General features: G+C 45.7%; 1 protein-coding gene across 2 annotated transcripts in view; it reads right to left on the bottom strand.

Annotated features, from left to right (window-relative positions):
• Nucleotides 1-5,754: 5,754 nt before the first annotated feature.
• The window catches only part of ahrra (aryl-hydrocarbon receptor repressor a), a 59,073-nt gene continuing 47,401 nt past the window's right edge, over nucleotides 5,755-17,426 (bottom strand). For both annotated transcript variants that reach the window (XM_030099948.1, XM_030099949.1), the window contains exons 5-9: nucleotides 13,697-13,786; nucleotides 10,840-10,984; nucleotides 10,581-10,714; nucleotides 8,970-9,178; nucleotides 5,755-7,691 (exon numbers count right to left, since the gene is read on the bottom strand). In XM_030099948.1, the coding sequence (XP_029955808.1) occupies nucleotides 6,530-7,691; nucleotides 8,970-9,178; nucleotides 10,581-10,714; nucleotides 10,840-10,984; nucleotides 13,697-13,786 (1,740 nt within the window). In that variant the 3' untranslated portion in view covers nucleotides 5,755-6,529. The remainder of the gene's footprint in view (nucleotides 7,692-8,969; nucleotides 9,179-10,580; nucleotides 10,715-10,839; nucleotides 10,985-13,696; nucleotides 13,787-17,426) is intronic.

Genomic DNA, 17,426 nt, shown 5'->3' with positions numbered 1-17,426 from the left:
ACACGGCTTGAGCGTCTGTCCCGGCGTAACCCCCGCAGATTAATCAGTCAACTGGAGCATGAACGCAACCTAAAATAAACAGTGCTGGCAGTGCCTCCTTAATCTCACTGTACTCTTCCCCCCCTAATCTGGCGTGGAAATTATTGGAGCATCCACTGTAGTCCTGTAGGTTCCGAGCATCCTTGCCGGTCCTGCCCCGTGGGACGGATGGCGTCCACGAGCGGTAATTGGACGCGAGTGTGTGAAGGCTGGAGATGTACAGTATCTCGTGGCCGAAGAAGAAAATACATCTGAATACGTTCCTCTGGCTTTTGTGATGGAGTGAAAAAACAGCCTGTGCAGTTGTGTGTTGCATGTGTGCGCGCGCATGTGTGTGTGAGTCACGGTCAGCTGCAGCCTGCATGTCTCGTTCATGAATCACCAGGTTGCACTCGGTAACCTTTGGACTGGCCGGTGGCCCCGGGGCACATACATGAAGCGACGCATCCCATCTCACAGCCACACGTCCGGGAGGTTATTTTTAAACTCTTTAATCAGTGGAATGACTAAATGCTCGCTCATGTTTGCTTTTTTTAGAGCGTCGGGCTATACATGGAGTGAAGAGGCCTTCAGCTGTTACTCTGGAGGAGTGTAGGTTCGCCTCTCCCAGCATGCAGCTTTAGGTAAAACACATCAGGCACAACATCTGGGCAGAACGGCGGAAAACCGTCCTTTCTATATCGAGATAGGCGTCTGCGAGCTGGAAATAAGACGAGACGCCGTGTTTATTGTTCACCATCGTGGAAAGCAAGAAGTGGGAAGGTTGCGGCGGAGGGGCGGGGGGGCTCGCGTGACTCCCGTCCATATGCTTAGTAGGGTATGAGTGTATGTGCATGTTAATGTGCACGCATGTGTACATGCGTGTTTGCGACGTACCCTGAAGGAGCCTCCTCATTGTCACCGGGGGATATGGGCAGAGGAGGTGCGGACATTGTTGTGTCTGCGGACGGCGCGGTGCATCTGCCCGTACGAGTGCGTGTATTGGCGTGTGTGTGTGAGAAAGACGCAGAGAGTGGGTGTGACCAATTAGGGCAAATGGTGTGCGGAGCAGCAAAGAGTGGGGTATGAACGGTCACGCAACCTCGCATGGTATAGGATTATGGGTCTTGGTACAGACACACACACACACACACACACAGGGCCTCACAGATACAGCTGTCAACAAGCATCAAACACTTTGCTTACTCTACAGTTGCCTTAAGCAGTCGCTCCTTCCTCTTGATTGGATGTGCTCTTTTTATTGTTCCTGCCCGTTTTCTTTTTTTTTTTTTTTTTATATATATATCACCTCCACTTTGTGTGTCTCTCCGCCTCGCCCTCTCCCTTTGTCACTCTCCAACCTTATCAAGTGTCATGCAGATGGCGTGATGGAAGGTTGCGTGCATTAACGAATATTAAACATTTAAAGTCGGCCTCGTCCCCCCCCCCCCCCCCCCCCCCCCCCACTCTCTCTCCCCTCCTCGTCATTGTCACAGCATCAGTCGAGAAACTACAGCGAGACAAACACAGCGTCCTCCTTTGGGGATGTGAGAAAGCGATGTTACACACTGTTACTCGCGCTGAGAGGTGTGTGTGACTGCAGTATAGTAGGTGAGACCCAAATGAACTGCAGCATGTCTTTGACACCTTCACCTCTAACGCCACAGGACGCCGCCTCTCCTTTGTTGTTGTTACTATGCACTGAAAAAGTGTGTGTATTCCATTTGAAATTGAAGTGCGAGTCAAACAAAACACTGAAAACCTCGTTTTCTACAAAGAACCCTGAAGGAGGGGAATATTCTGTGGATTATTTCTGTATGAATCAAAATTAGATTTAAAAAGATTTCTTTATTTTTCTTCACTTATGGTTGGAGAGTGTTTGACTGCATTTCCCATTTCTTGCCAACTGCTTTATGTAATAAAACCAATTAATTTTCTGGAAGTTCGAGCTGAGCTGGAACAATCAAGCCGGCGGTTTTATGTGGAGACAACACGCAAGGGGAGATTTTCAGGGACCCGCGTCTGCAGTCTGAGAGGAAGTAGAATATTTATCTAGTTACAAACTTTTAATTTTAATCAGGAGGAAGAGAACAATTTACCTGTACAACTGTCGCTTTTTACGAGTGTTCAGAACATCAGTAGTGACAAACGCACTGCCGTTGTAAGTTGTTCCATAGTAACAAAGGAAAATATTATTACCCTCTAAAGAAATAGGTGAAGTTTTGAGGAAGTGTCGTTTAAAAAATGGAGAAACGCTGTAATTATGGTTATTTGGTGATGATTATGTCTGATGGGTGGACACAGCTCAACACAATGGCACAGGAGCAGACTGGACCTGACCCTTTTTTTTTTTTTAATTTAATCAAATTGTTTTGACTTGTTTTTTAAAGCCATGGTCAAGTTTTTAATTCACCTCAGAAAGTCTTTTTCGTTGCATCACTTTCAGTAGAATCAATACGCACGCTTCCTACCTTCTAATTACAAAATGAATCATGTTTTTCAAACCGGAGTTTATTGTTAATAGTCTTTAATCTGCTGTTTAGGTACGCATACATTTGCGCTCGTGGACATGCACACCCACACACACACAATCATCCTAATAAGTGAAATCCCTGCACCGACTGATCCTTGTGGATCCTGTAATTCCCTATAAGCTATACCCTGACTGCTGTGAAACGAACACTTGCTTCTGGGAAGGATTAGTGGGAGGAGCGCTGATACTGCGAGAGATGCGTTCAGCCCTGAACGGCTGAGGGCGATTGATAAAAGTTTTTCGTGCCGCACAGGACGCCGACTGTCCACTGACCTCTCTCCACAGTCACCGGTCAGGTTGAGACGGCTCCGGCCGGACACTGCAGGGGGTGGTCGACCTTCTGCACAATCGCCTTTTATCCAAACCCTCGTGCAGTTCTCCACCAGTTCCTACAGATGATGAACCTCTAATATCTCACAAATAGTTTCCCGTGAGGAAAATATGCAAACGATTGACAGTTTTCTCTCGGAATGACACTCAACTGGTACTTTGTTGCACTAATGTAAGAATTCTTGGCGCTCACTATTGTTGTATGGTGAGCAAAACGATTGAGAGTTCTTGGTGATATAAATACAATGTCTCTCAGCTTTCAGGCAGATCGGAGCTCATTAAAGAAGTGGTGATGCTGTGGGATTAGGACCAGATTGACATGCTGAAAGCTCACACTTTCTAATTCACAAAAAGCGTCACTAAGGATTTAGTGTCTAATATAGAGGTTCGGCTGTTTTTTCTGTTTTCCCGCACCTAAACAGTTGATCTTAACAAATGTGTCGTCATGACATTCTGTAAAAAGGCTGAGAATGAGTTGTTTATTACAATGAAGGTGATTGTGCGCTGGGCCTGCAAGAAAACTGCAGGATAGTGGCTCCTGAGAACCAACGGTGCCGACCTCTCGTCTCCCGAAGGTTGTTTCAGCTTCTTTTACTGTAACGTCTCTCTGCCCAGACCGACGTTCCTGGAAGGCTTCCTCTCACAGCGTAACTTTAGCGTGTTCATTATCGTAATTATACGCACAATTACTGTTGCCTTGGCTTTCCTCGTGCAGCATTTCAAAAGGTAGATCGGATGCAGTCCACTCCGAGATGAAACTGCTTGTTTGTTATTGCAGAGCGCCGCGTCCGTCCAGATCTGACATCGGCCAGGAAGCTCGCTGGCCGTCTGCGGTGCCAGCGTTGTGATCACTTGTGAAAATGAACCTTGCTTTTCATTTTGAATGAACGATTTCCATGGTTCATTAGTATCTGGCCTCGACTGTTAGTCTGTTTTTTTTTTTTTTTTTTTTTTGTCTAAATCATGTGCCCTTGGTGAAAAAGCCACATCCAGACTCGTGTTCAGAAGACGGAACACTTAGCATGGGCCGATCTTTTAGTGGTTGATATCGAACATTCAAGGACGAGGAAAATGCAATTAACGGGCTGGTGGCGCAGACGTCCAGCCCCCGCGGGACCCTCGAGGTCCGGGCTCTAACCACAGCTTCCAGGTTACAGCCCTTTCTCCTCTTGTCCCCTGCGTCCTTTTTTTTTTGATCTGGACCCCACTTTCCTGGGGACGCCATCGTTCCCCTGGCTCCGGCCTCACATGACGGTTATGTTCCTCAGATCGTGTGAAGGAGCTGTCATGCCAACTTTGCAGCGCATTAATCATACAGGGGAACGCGGCTAGAGATACTCTGTATCCTGTTCTGGTGAATATTAAATATTAAGAGGGACACAAATCTGAAGGATGAGACCACGATCGGTATATGTGAAAAATTCAAAAGCTACTAAAGAGACAAGAATGTACAACGAACAATAGAATGCAGCCATTTTTCCGTCTGCAACTTCTGGAGGATTTTATAAAGTACTTGTTGATAAAGCTGAATGTCCCCCTGGTGCTGTCTAATTTATTATTTCCCTATCACCGAAGAACAATGCTTCACCCAGGTTTTCCATAGAAAGAAAGTTTTTTTAATAGATAAGTCCCATTTGCAAAAAAAACACGTAGAAACATTGGAAGACACTGCAAATATACACTGTGTTCGCTACCCTGCAGCTCCTTCCTCCAAGAGACAAGTAAGACCGTCTTCAAAAATTATCAAAAAGATAGCAAGAGGAGGAAAAAAAGCCATTTTTATTTACGTTAGTAAAACAGAAAAGCCTTCAAAACTGTATTTTTTTTTTTTTTAAATTATACACTTTTTTGCCTCTTACAATAAATATGGATCATCAAACATTTACTGAAATGAACACACACGAAGAGAAAGAGACAAATCCAAAACAGTGACACCATGTACAGTTGTGCGTGTCGACTCGAAAAGGAAAAACCTGCCTGGGTAGGCGAAACTTCAACTGAACTACTCCCAGTAGTGCAATTTAGAAACTACCGCGGCAGCTTCACAGACTGACATTTCAACAATTTGGTGCTTTAAATTCATGTTGTGCAACAAAAAAAAAAAAAAGAAGAATAAGAAAAAATACTGTTGTGAAGACAATGTGGCGTGTTTCTGGGCTGAGGAGACGACGGGGTGAGTGTATATTCATTTCAAAGGAAATGTGTCAGTGAGACGTGAGGCCGTACTGAGTCGAAATGCGGATCTCGCCATAAAACGCTAATCTACACTGTACAATATTAGCTTCCACATAAAATGACATACTTTGTACGCTCGACAAAAGTTTCATGACTTGATAGGACATTTGCGTTGTGCACATTAAATAACAAACCAAATCAGAGGTTTCTGAACAATGAAATGTTTCTTTTAAAATAACACAGAACACTTGAAACAGTCAGACTGGAGCAGAACATCTTGCAGTTTTAAAGGGCAGGATTATACCTTTCAATGTTAATTCATCTGTCTCTTTCAAACAAGCAAAGTCCTTAAACTTCTATCATTCCTGCCGTCCTTTTGTTCTCTCCGAGGAGCTCGTGGACTCTTCACACGCCACGGGTCTATTCACCGCCTGCGTCTTTTGTAATGAGGCTGTTTGTAATTCCAACTTTGGCCCTGCCGACAGCGCTGCACGTTTTGGTGAAATAAATGCAAATTGTGCACGGTTCATAGTGACGACGAGCCTCCTGACAGGATTCTGCAGTGAGGAACCCTTTCTCTAGTGGTGGGTCGGAGAAGCGCGGTGTTGAAAGAGATGAGTTTGGAACAAGCTGATGTGGAACACAAACATGAAGCGTAAAGGTATCAAACACCATCACTGAATTGCATGAACAAGGAGTGTTGCAAATATTTTATCCTGTGATGACTTTGCAATATTTATCAAACATCTTTTTTTTTTTTTTTTTTCTTTCCTACTGCAAGAAGTAAGTTTCAAGTTTTGCAAGTCGATTCAAAACAATTGCATAATGCATAGAGACCAGCAGTTTCCTTTCCTATATCACTGGAGACAGTAATGAAAAGGTGTTTCTAGTTAGAGCACTAAAACATGCAAAACCACCAGTTATTCTTTAAGTTGTTACACTGACTCCTAATATTTTCACTTGATTGTGCCCAGCAGTGACTTATTTCCTGTTTACAAAGTTGATCCAAAAAAAAAAAAAAAAAAAACCCAAAACAAACAAAAAACATTTTTACAGCAAAATCTTTGATTCTCCTGCAAAAGCCAGGTATGCACGACATAGAAAACAAAACTAAACTGTGTTTCTAGACATTTGTCACTACAGCCAAAAGTGCTTGGTACCAACTACAAAATGTACTCCTTAGAAACAAAATGATCCATAAACTGGATTGAAAGTACTATTTTTGATTGTCACAACACTGACACTGTAAACCTGAGCCTTGTTTGACGACCTCTTCACTGAATCATCGAAGAAGCACTTGACATCCTGGGAATCCTTGTGAGCAAAGAGACAGTTCTCCTGTGATGCTGGTGCGTGTGTGTGTGTGTATGAAAACACTAAGACAAAGTACTTTAATGCACACTGATGTGTTTGTTTGTGGAGGGAGGCTGTGGGTGTCTGCCGTCGTGTTCGGGCGCCGCGCCGTGTCGCTCTCTACTGCATGTAAATGTAGGGACTGGACTTGTGGTGCCCCGTGCTCATCACGCACGGCATAGCGTTCCTCGGACCGACCATCATGGACTGGTTCATGTCGTGGCCGCCCTCGGACCACGGCGGGGAGTCCATGGGCTCCCGCTTGATCGAGTGGATCAGGCCGTGACCTTTGAACTCGTAATGGCCGTGCTTGTTGTAGTCCGGGTGCATGTAGGCCTTGTGAGTGTCCTGTGCGTACATGTGCGAGTCCATGAGGTTGATTGATTGGTTGCTGCATAGAGAGTCTGAGTGAGAGAGTCTCTGGGGACTGAACTGGCTGGGCTCGTTGTTATTGCCCAAGTCTTTGTCGCACTTCAGCAGACGTCCGTTGGCGTTCCCGCCGTTGTTAACTGCATAGTTCTGATAGTTACCGTTGTTGTAAGGTGGGCTGATGCCCGCTTTCCCCCGCTGGCAGGGCGAGTACTGTGGGTCGTAATAATCGGCCTCCGATTTGAGCTGCAGGCCGCCGCTCTGGTCGTACACCCCGTTGCCGTAGCGGCGATCAAGGGCCACCGGATCGCGGCAACCCCACGGCCGCCCGTACGCGTCGCAGCCGTTCTCGGAGTCGGAGTCGTGCTCTACCTTGATGGGCGGCATCTCGGGCATCAGGTGGCCGTCGTAGCACTCTCCGTAGCCGTTCTCGCTCTTCACCAGATCCACACAGTAGGCGTCCGGGTCGGAGGGAATCTGGACGTTACCGTAGAGCTTGGAGACAAAGACTTCGCCGCCCCGTCCGCTGTGGCAGCTCGGGGACATACGGTAAGGCTTCCCGTACTGACCGGTCTTGTTCATACGGTTGGGGATGTAGCCGACACCCTGGCCTGCTCTGATGGGACCTGAGTTCTGCCGCAGGGGCCAGCCGCCGCCGCCGCCGCCACCGCCGCCACCACCCGGGCTGAGGCCCTTGTGAGGAGCCATTGAGGACTTGCAGTAGTTGAGGGGCTCCTCCTGGCTGTAGTAACCATCGGGGCGGTACTTGAGGTTGTCTTTGGAGAGCGGGGTCCAGGGGGTTTGGTGGCCTCGCTGGATGGCACCAGGAGTGGGACAAGAGAGGAGGAGCGGGTCTGTGACGTCCCCCATTCCTCCGCTGAAGGAGTGCCTCCGAAGCGGTTCCCCACGCTCACTGCAAAACCACAGACAAATAACACATCAGATCCAAAAACAAAAGCTTTTCTCATGAAACCCGATCGGTGCCCGTATGTCCATGAGGGAACGTCCTCTTTTCCTCTCAATCGAGTGACTCAAAGTGTAAATATCTAGTTTTTTGCTTCCCTTCAGTTCGTCAGAGGATCTTTCCAAAAGTGACTCATCTTTTCCGGGATGTGTCTCTTGTGGAAATTGAGAGCAGAGTCAACATCCGCGATCCAAAGATCAATGATGGCCCACACTCAAAGGTTGTAACCAGTGCAAGGCAGCATGTCTCTGCTTTTACACAGCGCAGTCGACAGAAACGGGATCTAATTTTTGGCTTCTTTTCAGAGCATTCCAGTATCTTTAAACAGTATTTTGTGATCTACTGATTCATTATTCACCCAACTCATTTCACTGTCATGATCAATTATATCACATTCATCATTTATTAAGACAACTGCATATTTCCAGACCGAGACTATGCTTTCTAAATGAATACCATGCTTTACGTGTTCATTTACAATTAATTTTCCTCAACTGGGCTCAGTTTTAAATTTGTGGCTTCTCTTGCGCCAGGAAAAATACCTCAAAATCAGGATTTTCTTTGAATTCGTCTTTCAGTATAATTCAATCATTAACAAAAATTCTCACAGGGAAAGTGAAACACAGTGTGTGGCTCTAATGGTAGTTGAAGGATCTGGTGTGGCCTCACTGCCTGTAATGATCACATTGTGGCTCGATGTACGATCCGTCTCTTTTTAAGCCACTCCCCTTCGTCGTCCAGCTCTTATTTATTTTGATTTCCGGGCCTGCTTGGTAAGAGAAAGGCCCATGTTTGTGTTGTTAAGTGGGTCTCAGGGTAACTGTGTGCGATGTCTCTGAAATAAACCCAAGAATCAAATCATCACTGTCATCAATATGTTTTCCTCTAACGCTGTGGACTCCAGAATATTTCACAGTGTGTGTAACCTCTGAAGTAAACATGTTGTCCTCTGAGTTATGAGCTGCGACAGCATCGGCTGCAGTTACTGCCTTTCCAGCTCCAAGTTTTGACCTTTATTTCTCACTGGTCCATCAAATTAATTGTTGCTTTCTAAATGCCATAACAAGGTGCCAGAATGCTTCAAACCACAACCTCAAGTTCGTGTTAAGAGCTTGACCTTTAATTACTTTGCAGCACCCCTATTAAAACAATCAGCGGCAGGACACATGAGTACACGTAATCTCCTGAAGTTGGGTAATAACTGCGAGGATGTGAGGTTCCTCTTACCCATGCTCCAGTGAAGAGATGATCCCGCCTGCTCCCCCCTTGCTCTTTCCCCGCATCAACATGTTCTTCATTTTCATCTCGGTGATGGAGGGCAGTAGGAGGGGCACGGCGATGCAGAACAGAGCCAGCTGGGGGGGCATCGGAGCCCCAGAAGCTGACTTCTTTTTCTGCCCGTGGAGGAACTTCAGCCGACCTTGGAACTGCATGGTCTGGGAAACAAAGGGGAGAACGTCAAGACGTCTTTACTGTGATGGATGACCATTACCAGTATGTCTGCTCTGTGTTTTTAGGGGAAAAAAAAAACAAATCATGAATGTTTCATGCTTAATTATCAGTAACAAAACATTCTATCCCACACCTGGCGCAAAGCAATCCAAGTGTCTCGGATAGTTAAAAAAAGAAACGTTCTCTGGCTTAAAGAGGTTGATGAAGCATAATGGTATCCTTCTGAGTCCATTTGTGTCGTTATTCTCAAAATGAGGTGTGGCTGTGATCGTAACAATCGCAAATATGGTCTGACGTCAATGGCACATTATCTTTTAACTTGTTTTCATTGCTTTCAGTTGTTTGCAGGACTCTTTTGTTTAACGCCAGCAGCATCAAACAACGGAATAATCTTTACGTGCATATCCAGAGCGGTAGAGTTGTTAATTAACTGCATATAAAGCATTCCCAAAATGAAAGAAAAGGATGTTTGAGAATCACATGGCATTGTTTACACGTTAGCTCTCACATGGTCACAGTTCATTTGTTACACAGCAGCTGTTGTCAGTATTAAGCTCCATCACAGCTCATAGAGTTTCACTTTGACGTCAAATTAACTGTCCTGACAAAACAATACATAGATTTACTGTACCAGACCTGGAGGAAGTTTAACTGGTCCGTCTGCTTAGCTTTAGCCTAGTAGCATGCTAACTGTATTAGCCCAGACTGCAGTTTGCGGAACATTTGAAGCTGTGGTCAAAACATGAATGGGCTAAACCAATGAATGCATGTTCTTCTTTATTATTTGCAAGCGATATGAGTACGCTGCATTGTATTACAGCTTGTTGTGTTCAAACCGTAATTACACTGATTGATGTGGAAAGCATCTCACCAATATTTACGCAGCACTTGGCTACCAGTGCTTCCAGTCCATTTCAGAAAATTACCATCTAGTGTTTCTGTTGAGCGGCCAACGTCAGTACAGCCGGAGCGGACCTGGTAACTGTGAACTCGACTGACCCCAGTGAAATGATTTAAATTCATATTCTTCCTGCTCTGTCATCAGGGCCTCCAGCTTTTCCAATGTTGGTGTCCAAACCGCTCAAGTCACAGCCATGAGGGATAAACCACGGTCCTGCTCTACCACTGCGTCCAGGCGCTCAATTACCTTATAATTCTTTCCAATATAACTATAAATAACAGAACACATTGCAATTATAAATGAAAACTTTTACTACCAAAAGGGTCATAACTTTTTTTATTTATTTATTTTTTTATGGGTATTGGTTTTCTCCAAGTGAGAGGACAACATGCTCAGGTTTTTTTTTTTTTTTTTTTTTTTTTTTTTTTGTTGAATGCATCGTACCCTGAAGTTAGTGTTTGTTTTCGGCGGTTTAGAGCACTCACCAGGAATCCAGAGGTGCTGTCCAAGAGGCATCGCACCCTGGCTATGAAACATCTGTTGAGAAAGCAGGAGAGCTCAGGAGGAATGTCCCCTGCCTCTGGAGAGTGGAACAGGCTGCTCACCACAAACTCTTCACCTGGGATCCAGCAGAGACATGAAAACAAATGACCACAAGTATAAAAATACACGTTTCAAGTGTGTTCTTCTCAGGAGTTTTATCAACCAGGACACGATGATCGGGATATGTGTCTCTGGACCCACCGGTTCCCGTGGGCAGCTGGCCGTCCTGGTGCGCCGACCCCCCCGGGTGCTGGGGGGGACACATGGCCCAGTGGAGCTGGCGCCTGAACTCCTGACGGTCGTCTATGTGGATGTAGTCGAACACATTCTGGTGCATGACGTCAGTCTGTGGGAAACAGCATGGAGGAAATCCTTCATAACAAATACATTTTTAGGAAAACATGCCATCACAGAGACACTGCTGAAGCCTTTGAGGTCCGTCCACATGTTGACTTTTGTGTTTTGGCGCCGTCAGTGCAGCTGATAGCTGTTGTTTTTAACTCAGACAGACTCGATCGGCCTCAGGAGTCGCGGGGAGAGTGCTAAGTTGCCCTTGTGCGGCATTGCCACTGTACACACAAAGTCAACAGAAGTCGCCGTCAGAAACGCACAAATGTACATTTACGTCCGTGTATATGTGCGCGCACACGGCGGCTGGAGGATTTAGCCTGTACAGTAACAGTCTGAGGGCAGCTGCAGGGCCACTGAGGGCAGCTGTGTTTGTCAAACATCGCGTGACACCAGCTCCCGAACAGCAGTCCAGCCCAGCTAACCCTCCCCGTCCACACACACACACACACACACACACACACACACACACACACACAGGACGAGTCGGGTTCCAGCCCGCTCTCGTCATGCCTCGCTCTCTTTTCCAGCAATAGCCTTGCTTTCTGTCATTCCATGACAGATTCCTCACTAAAATGTTCAACCTTCTCCTCTTCCCTCGCTCCCTCCTCCCTGCCCGCTCTCCATAATTTCCACACTGGTGGCACGCGAGGGTTTTTGATGGCCTGCCTCTGAAAACACAATCTGTTCCCACCGTCTTCGGCAAACGCTTCGTCCTGCGGTTTGGTTCCCTACCGGCAGTCGGGCAGACAGACGGATCGAGTGACTATTGTTTATGTTTCTCGTAAAAAACACAGAGAGGAAAAGAAGAGGGGAAAAAATGGAGAATAAGTGATATTTTTGTTGACCTTCAAAGGCTAACAGTCCTAGTAACAAATTGGATCAAAGGCCAGTGGAGGTTTTCCTCTCTTCTACGCGGCTTTATTGTGGCGCTACTTAGTCAACTCTTTTCATTTCTCTTTTTTTTTTTCTTCTTCTGTGGTATATTAGGGATAAGTGTCCTCCTGACTACAATTGTGGGTTCAGAATTATGTGACACGCTGCCGAGGCCTTTAAAGCAAAGTATGTGACTTAAAAACAGCCAATGGCTCTGCTGCGGGAACTGAACATGTGGGGAAAGCTGTGAGAAGGTTTTGATGACAGCCTGTCAGGTTACGGGAGCATCTGTGAGGGTTTCTTTCAATAGAGGACAATTATTCCTCAGTTTCCTTCGTAGAAGAAAGATTATCTGAACTTATCTGCATTCCTCTCAGTTCACAGGGTTTGCTTTGGCCGATGCTGAGATTTTTATTAAGTTGAATTGTGTTCTTAACTCCATAAAATTAAAGCCTGAATCAAATGTTTATGAACAGTTTTTATGTCAGCTATCACCTGCTGGTGTGTTCGACCCAGCAGTCCCGTGCCTCCATGTTTTGGCTGACTCACCAAATTGTTATTCCACTTTAAAGACCCGCTTCTGGGAATTTCCCCCATTTTTAAGTATTTGTTTCCCATCATTCTGACACATGCACTCACAAGCACCGCGACCTGAGTTTGATTGGGCCGTCATCAAGTTCTAAACATTTCCGATTCCTCCTCATTCTCTGGAATCATCTGAAGCGAGCAGGGTGTAGTTCTCAAAGAACGCTGCTCGCTTTCTTTAATGTACTTTTTCTCTGAAAGTTAACATGACGTGACAAAAAAAAAAAAAAAAAAGCTTAAAATGTGTTAAACTGAATCTTATTTAAATGTAAATATCAGAAAAAGAAACCCTCCCTATGTTCCAATTTAAAAAGTGTTGAATTTCATTTGCCTGTCTTCACAGATTCCCATGGCACCACACACACGCACACACACACACACACACACACACACACACACACACACACACACACACACACACACACGTTCACACATACTGTGGCAGGATCTCTCAGACCACTTTGGTTTTCATGTCGATTTCATGGCGCTGGGTTACTGCCCTCGTCTGCTTGTACGCCAAGTGGGAGCACAGCGGCAGAAGAATGCGTGAGCGCGTTGTGTGTGTGTGTGTGTGCGTGTGAGGGTAAAGGAAGGATTGTAACAGTGAAAAGCACTTTCTTCATGGTTTTGAAGGAGAGGGATAACTTCAGCTTTGCAGGACAGGCGAGCTGTGTTGATATCATTCATAATTAATGAGTGGCTGGTTATAGCCACTGGGGAGGGAGCAAGCTAAACTGTTGGTGACTTATCGGTACACACACACACATATGCAGACACCCACAGAGCGCTAGTCAGGGTGAAACGGAGGTCTTCACCCGTCTGTGGCCTCTTAGCTGTAACCTAGTGGGTTGAGACGGAGCGACGTGGCAGCGGGGAGGCAGACTGAAAGAGAGACGGTTTTCTCCACCTCATTAGCTACAAGATGAGGAAGGATGGAGTAGAGAGCACGGGGTGTAGCAGAAATGGGAATGGTGACCCATTATTGAATAATCCCACGTGTTCTTTATGAAATATTTTAAATTATATCATTAGATTTGATAACCAACCAGTAGATTATTTGGTTATGAAACGCATAAAACCAAATTTGGGTAGGAATTTCTAATATAAATCATTGTAGCTTGCACATAATTTCAGGCTTGGTTTCTATGCATAATAATCTGCAGGGTTTTAATGACTCAGAAATGGGATTTTCCCAGCTGGTAACTTCCCCAGCTCGAACCTGTAGAAACGCCAGACGTGTTGGACTCACCTGATGGAATCCCAGGTAGTCCACGATGGTCGAGGACGCATAAAAAACCATCCCGTCGTTGCTCACCACCAAGGCAAAGCCTGTCAGGGACTGGACACACACAAACACACACACAAAGACAGAAATGAGCACTGCGGGAAACACACCTGCATCGTATCTGCTCTGTTATTGAAATGTTGAGCCCGCATGGCATCCCTCACTCTTCACGTGCGTTATGCAGGAACACGGGCCCAGCAGTCCAACCCGGCTTCGCTCACAATCATTGCTATGCAATATATATTTTAAAGCTTCAGAGAAAATGCAGCCAGTGTTTGACCTTTGCCAGAATTTTTATAGCATCATGTTCAATTTATCTCTCTTTCCATAACTCCCAGAGCAGCACATTAGCTCCGAAACAGAACAAAGGTGGAATAATACAACACTGGAAAACCAATGGAATACAGATGGTTGTGTTACACAGAGCCAAATAAAACCCACTGATTTTTAATGCAAAGTGCTGCTTTAAAGGCTGAAACTCAGATTTATGGTTCAGATTCATTGATATTTTCAAAGCAGTTAAGTTGTGGTGACACACACACACACACACACACACACACGCAGACCGATTTGTTCCCTCTTTAAACTTATGTATTTCATGAATTTTAAACTTTGATAATTAAGTCTGTTTGACTGCTAACATGCTTTGATTTGCGATATCAAACACATTGATCAAAAGCAGCTAAAACTCCAGACAAACAGTCTCATTCCTACTTTCCCCTCTTTGCTTAAACACACACACACACACACACACACACACACACACACACACACACACACACACACACACACGGGGGAATCGTGTTTGGCCGGCACAGTTTCCAAAGAGAAGTGTTGATTGAAATAGAAAATTCTATATAAAGTCATAACTGGCTCCAATCAAACAAGGAAGGATGGACAGATGGAAAGAGAACCAAGAGTGTTAACAGCAGGAGAGGAAGAGAAGAAATACAGGAAGAGGAGAGGGGAAGAGGCCTTACATTGTGTGTGGGTGTGTGTGTGTGTGTGTGTGTGTGTGTGTGTCCGCACAGCTGTGATAGCGTGACAACTGCAAGGCTACTTGACTTGCGTGACTGCCTCTGCCAGAGTCTGTCACCTCTATTTTACTGCGAGACTATGCAGGTCTTCCCTGGTTTGTGTGTGTGTGTGTGTGTGTGTGTTCCAGGCGTCATACATCCCCACGGCCTTTAAATTCACACACTTAGCCTCTCGTTTTCTCCGTCTCCCCTCGCCTCTTTCATGCAGCGGCGATCTGACGGCCTTAGCGAGCCGACCGACGCCGACCCGCCCAGTAAACACCGAGAACGGAGCTATTTGTGGCCCAGAAAACCCAGGGCTGCTGCGAGAGTCATGCTGTGACGGAGCGGCCTCGTGAGAGCGAGGGACGGGCCGCAGCATGATATGATGATACTTGAGAAAACGTATGTGGAGGCATGATGAGCGGAGCGGAGACTGCGTGATGGGTCGGCTGCTCCACGGCTCGGATGCAGACCGTGTTTGACAAATTCAACTGGCACATGTTCACGATGTCCAGGGGCGGAATGAGAGCCCAACCCCCACCGCCATTCGGATGAACATCCACGGACGCTAAGCTTTCTGCAGCGAGCGGAATGAACACCAACACAGTTTATTAAAGATAATATGCTGCGTTCCACATAGAGCTTGATATCGCAGGTCAGGAAACACTACAAACACCGCAATGAGGCTGTTCCTCTGACCGAGTATAAATAACGAGATTACGGTGTATTTTACAAACAAGAACACCCTAAAAGAGCTGTACGCAGGAGTCAATAAAATAGTAAAAAAATAAAATACTCCACAACTCTGTAAACAGCTCAGGTCCTGTTTATGCAGCCTTTTCAGTGGAAATGGGAGACTTTTATTGCATTTTGGCGATTTGTTGACACGAAGACGTCACTGGCGGTGTCCGAACCCAGCGCTTTTTGAAATGCATTATGAATGGAAGCACGGCTCCAGCACGTACGCATTTCGGGTTTCCTGCACATATCTCAACAGTGATAACAGTGGCGGAGCCCAGAAACTGCTCTTTTCCTGCAAAGTGTTCATTCACAACGCCTCAGCTTCAGTGGAGAGGAATTTCCTAAATTAACACCAGATCCTGAGTGAGACAGCTGAATGGAGCTTTCATGTTTGTGAACTGATCGCTGCATGCATGTAAAAGAAAACAAAAAAAACAGGGATACATGTATAGATTAATGGTTGTTTTTCCTGATTTTGATCCATTCTCAGCTCATATAGAGTAAAAATTGTCAATCAGAGATTTTTGCCATGCGACTGAAATGTGTGCAGGTGTAACTTTTGCTGCTTTTGAAAGGAAAGCAGAATAACAATGCATCGTCCCAGTTTGCTGTAGTTTCCTGGAGGCTCCATAAACATCTGGCCACAGCATGTCGGAGCCAAATCGAATGTATTCATGCAAACCGTCTTTTGTCCAAATCCAGCATGTCTGTGATGAAAATATGAAAACGTCTGGCTTTTCCACCAAGAATTTGACTATCTGCGATCTTTCCTGTATCAAAACCATGTGGCTCTGGAGGAACGAGGTGTTTCCGGACAGCGGGACAACTCCATGTCGTGTTTCTCTATAGAAATATACAGCTTGTGTAATTTGAATTGCTTTAATTGACCGATAATTTACTGTCCGTTTTTAGAGCTCATGAAGATTAGAAACACACTTTTCTGTCATTTGTAGAAGGTTTCCAAAAAATATACTCATGAATAAGATGCTGCTTTCATGAGAAGCATAAAAACGCCAGGATTTACATGCTGGGCTCATTTAGATTTATTTAGCCGGCTCACCTTTCTCCATCTCTCCTCCAAGTCGTTGAAACGCTACAGTAAATCCTTCATTCTCATTTTAAAGTATTTTGACGTTCTCATTCTTCTGGAACAAACAGGACTCAGACCTGTGGCCCGAAAGACCGTGCACGGGCAAAAACTGTATATTTTGTAAGTTGATTACTTTAATTGGCTTCACCAAACGAAATGCCAAGCAAATTTATTACAGATGAATACAGTGCACTTGTTTTTCACATGTCAGATTCATTAAGGGACCAGCTTTCTCTGCACACTGCAGCCGTTTTGCAGATTATTCAACCAGGATTATTATCATCAGATTTATAAGTAACTATCATGAATACGACTCCAGGAAGACACCCAGCTCCGACACTCACTGCTCAGTGCTGCCTGCTGTTTCTGTATGTTTTCTCCATTCACATTTCCCAGAGTTCCTTGCATACTGAAGCCTTTAGGTAATGGAAACAGGCACCTGCTGCTGGCTCGCTCCGCCGCATATCCAGAGCCGCGCCGCCCCCGGCTCTTATAACCGCCCCTGGGAGACTAAAAGCTTTGACTTACAAATCTTAAGAGGCGCTTTGCACGCAGAGCCCAAAATAAAATATATGTTCACTGGGTTTGGAAGCAACAGAGGTGGACGGGAGGGGGAGGGGAGGGTAGGTGTGAGAGGGCTGGTTGGTGCTGCTCGGTTTGAGGGTGGGGGTGGAGGGGGGGGGGGGGGGGTTGTTTGGTTTCCCTGTATTTTGGCTGTTAGAGTGAGATGACAGCAAGGACGACGAGGTCGGGACAAACAGGGACACATCCAGGAACACTTCCACATCCTACACACACACACACACACACACACACACACCGGGGTTACAGTCGTGACGCACAC

This window comes from Salarias fasciatus, chromosome 9 (genome assembly GCF_902148845.1).
Source record: "Salarias fasciatus chromosome 9, fSalaFa1.1, whole genome shotgun sequence".
Classification (NCBI taxonomy): Eukaryota; Metazoa; Chordata; class Actinopteri; order Blenniiformes; family Blenniidae; genus Salarias; species Salarias fasciatus.
This window is presented reverse-complemented; position numbering and strand designations above follow the sequence as displayed.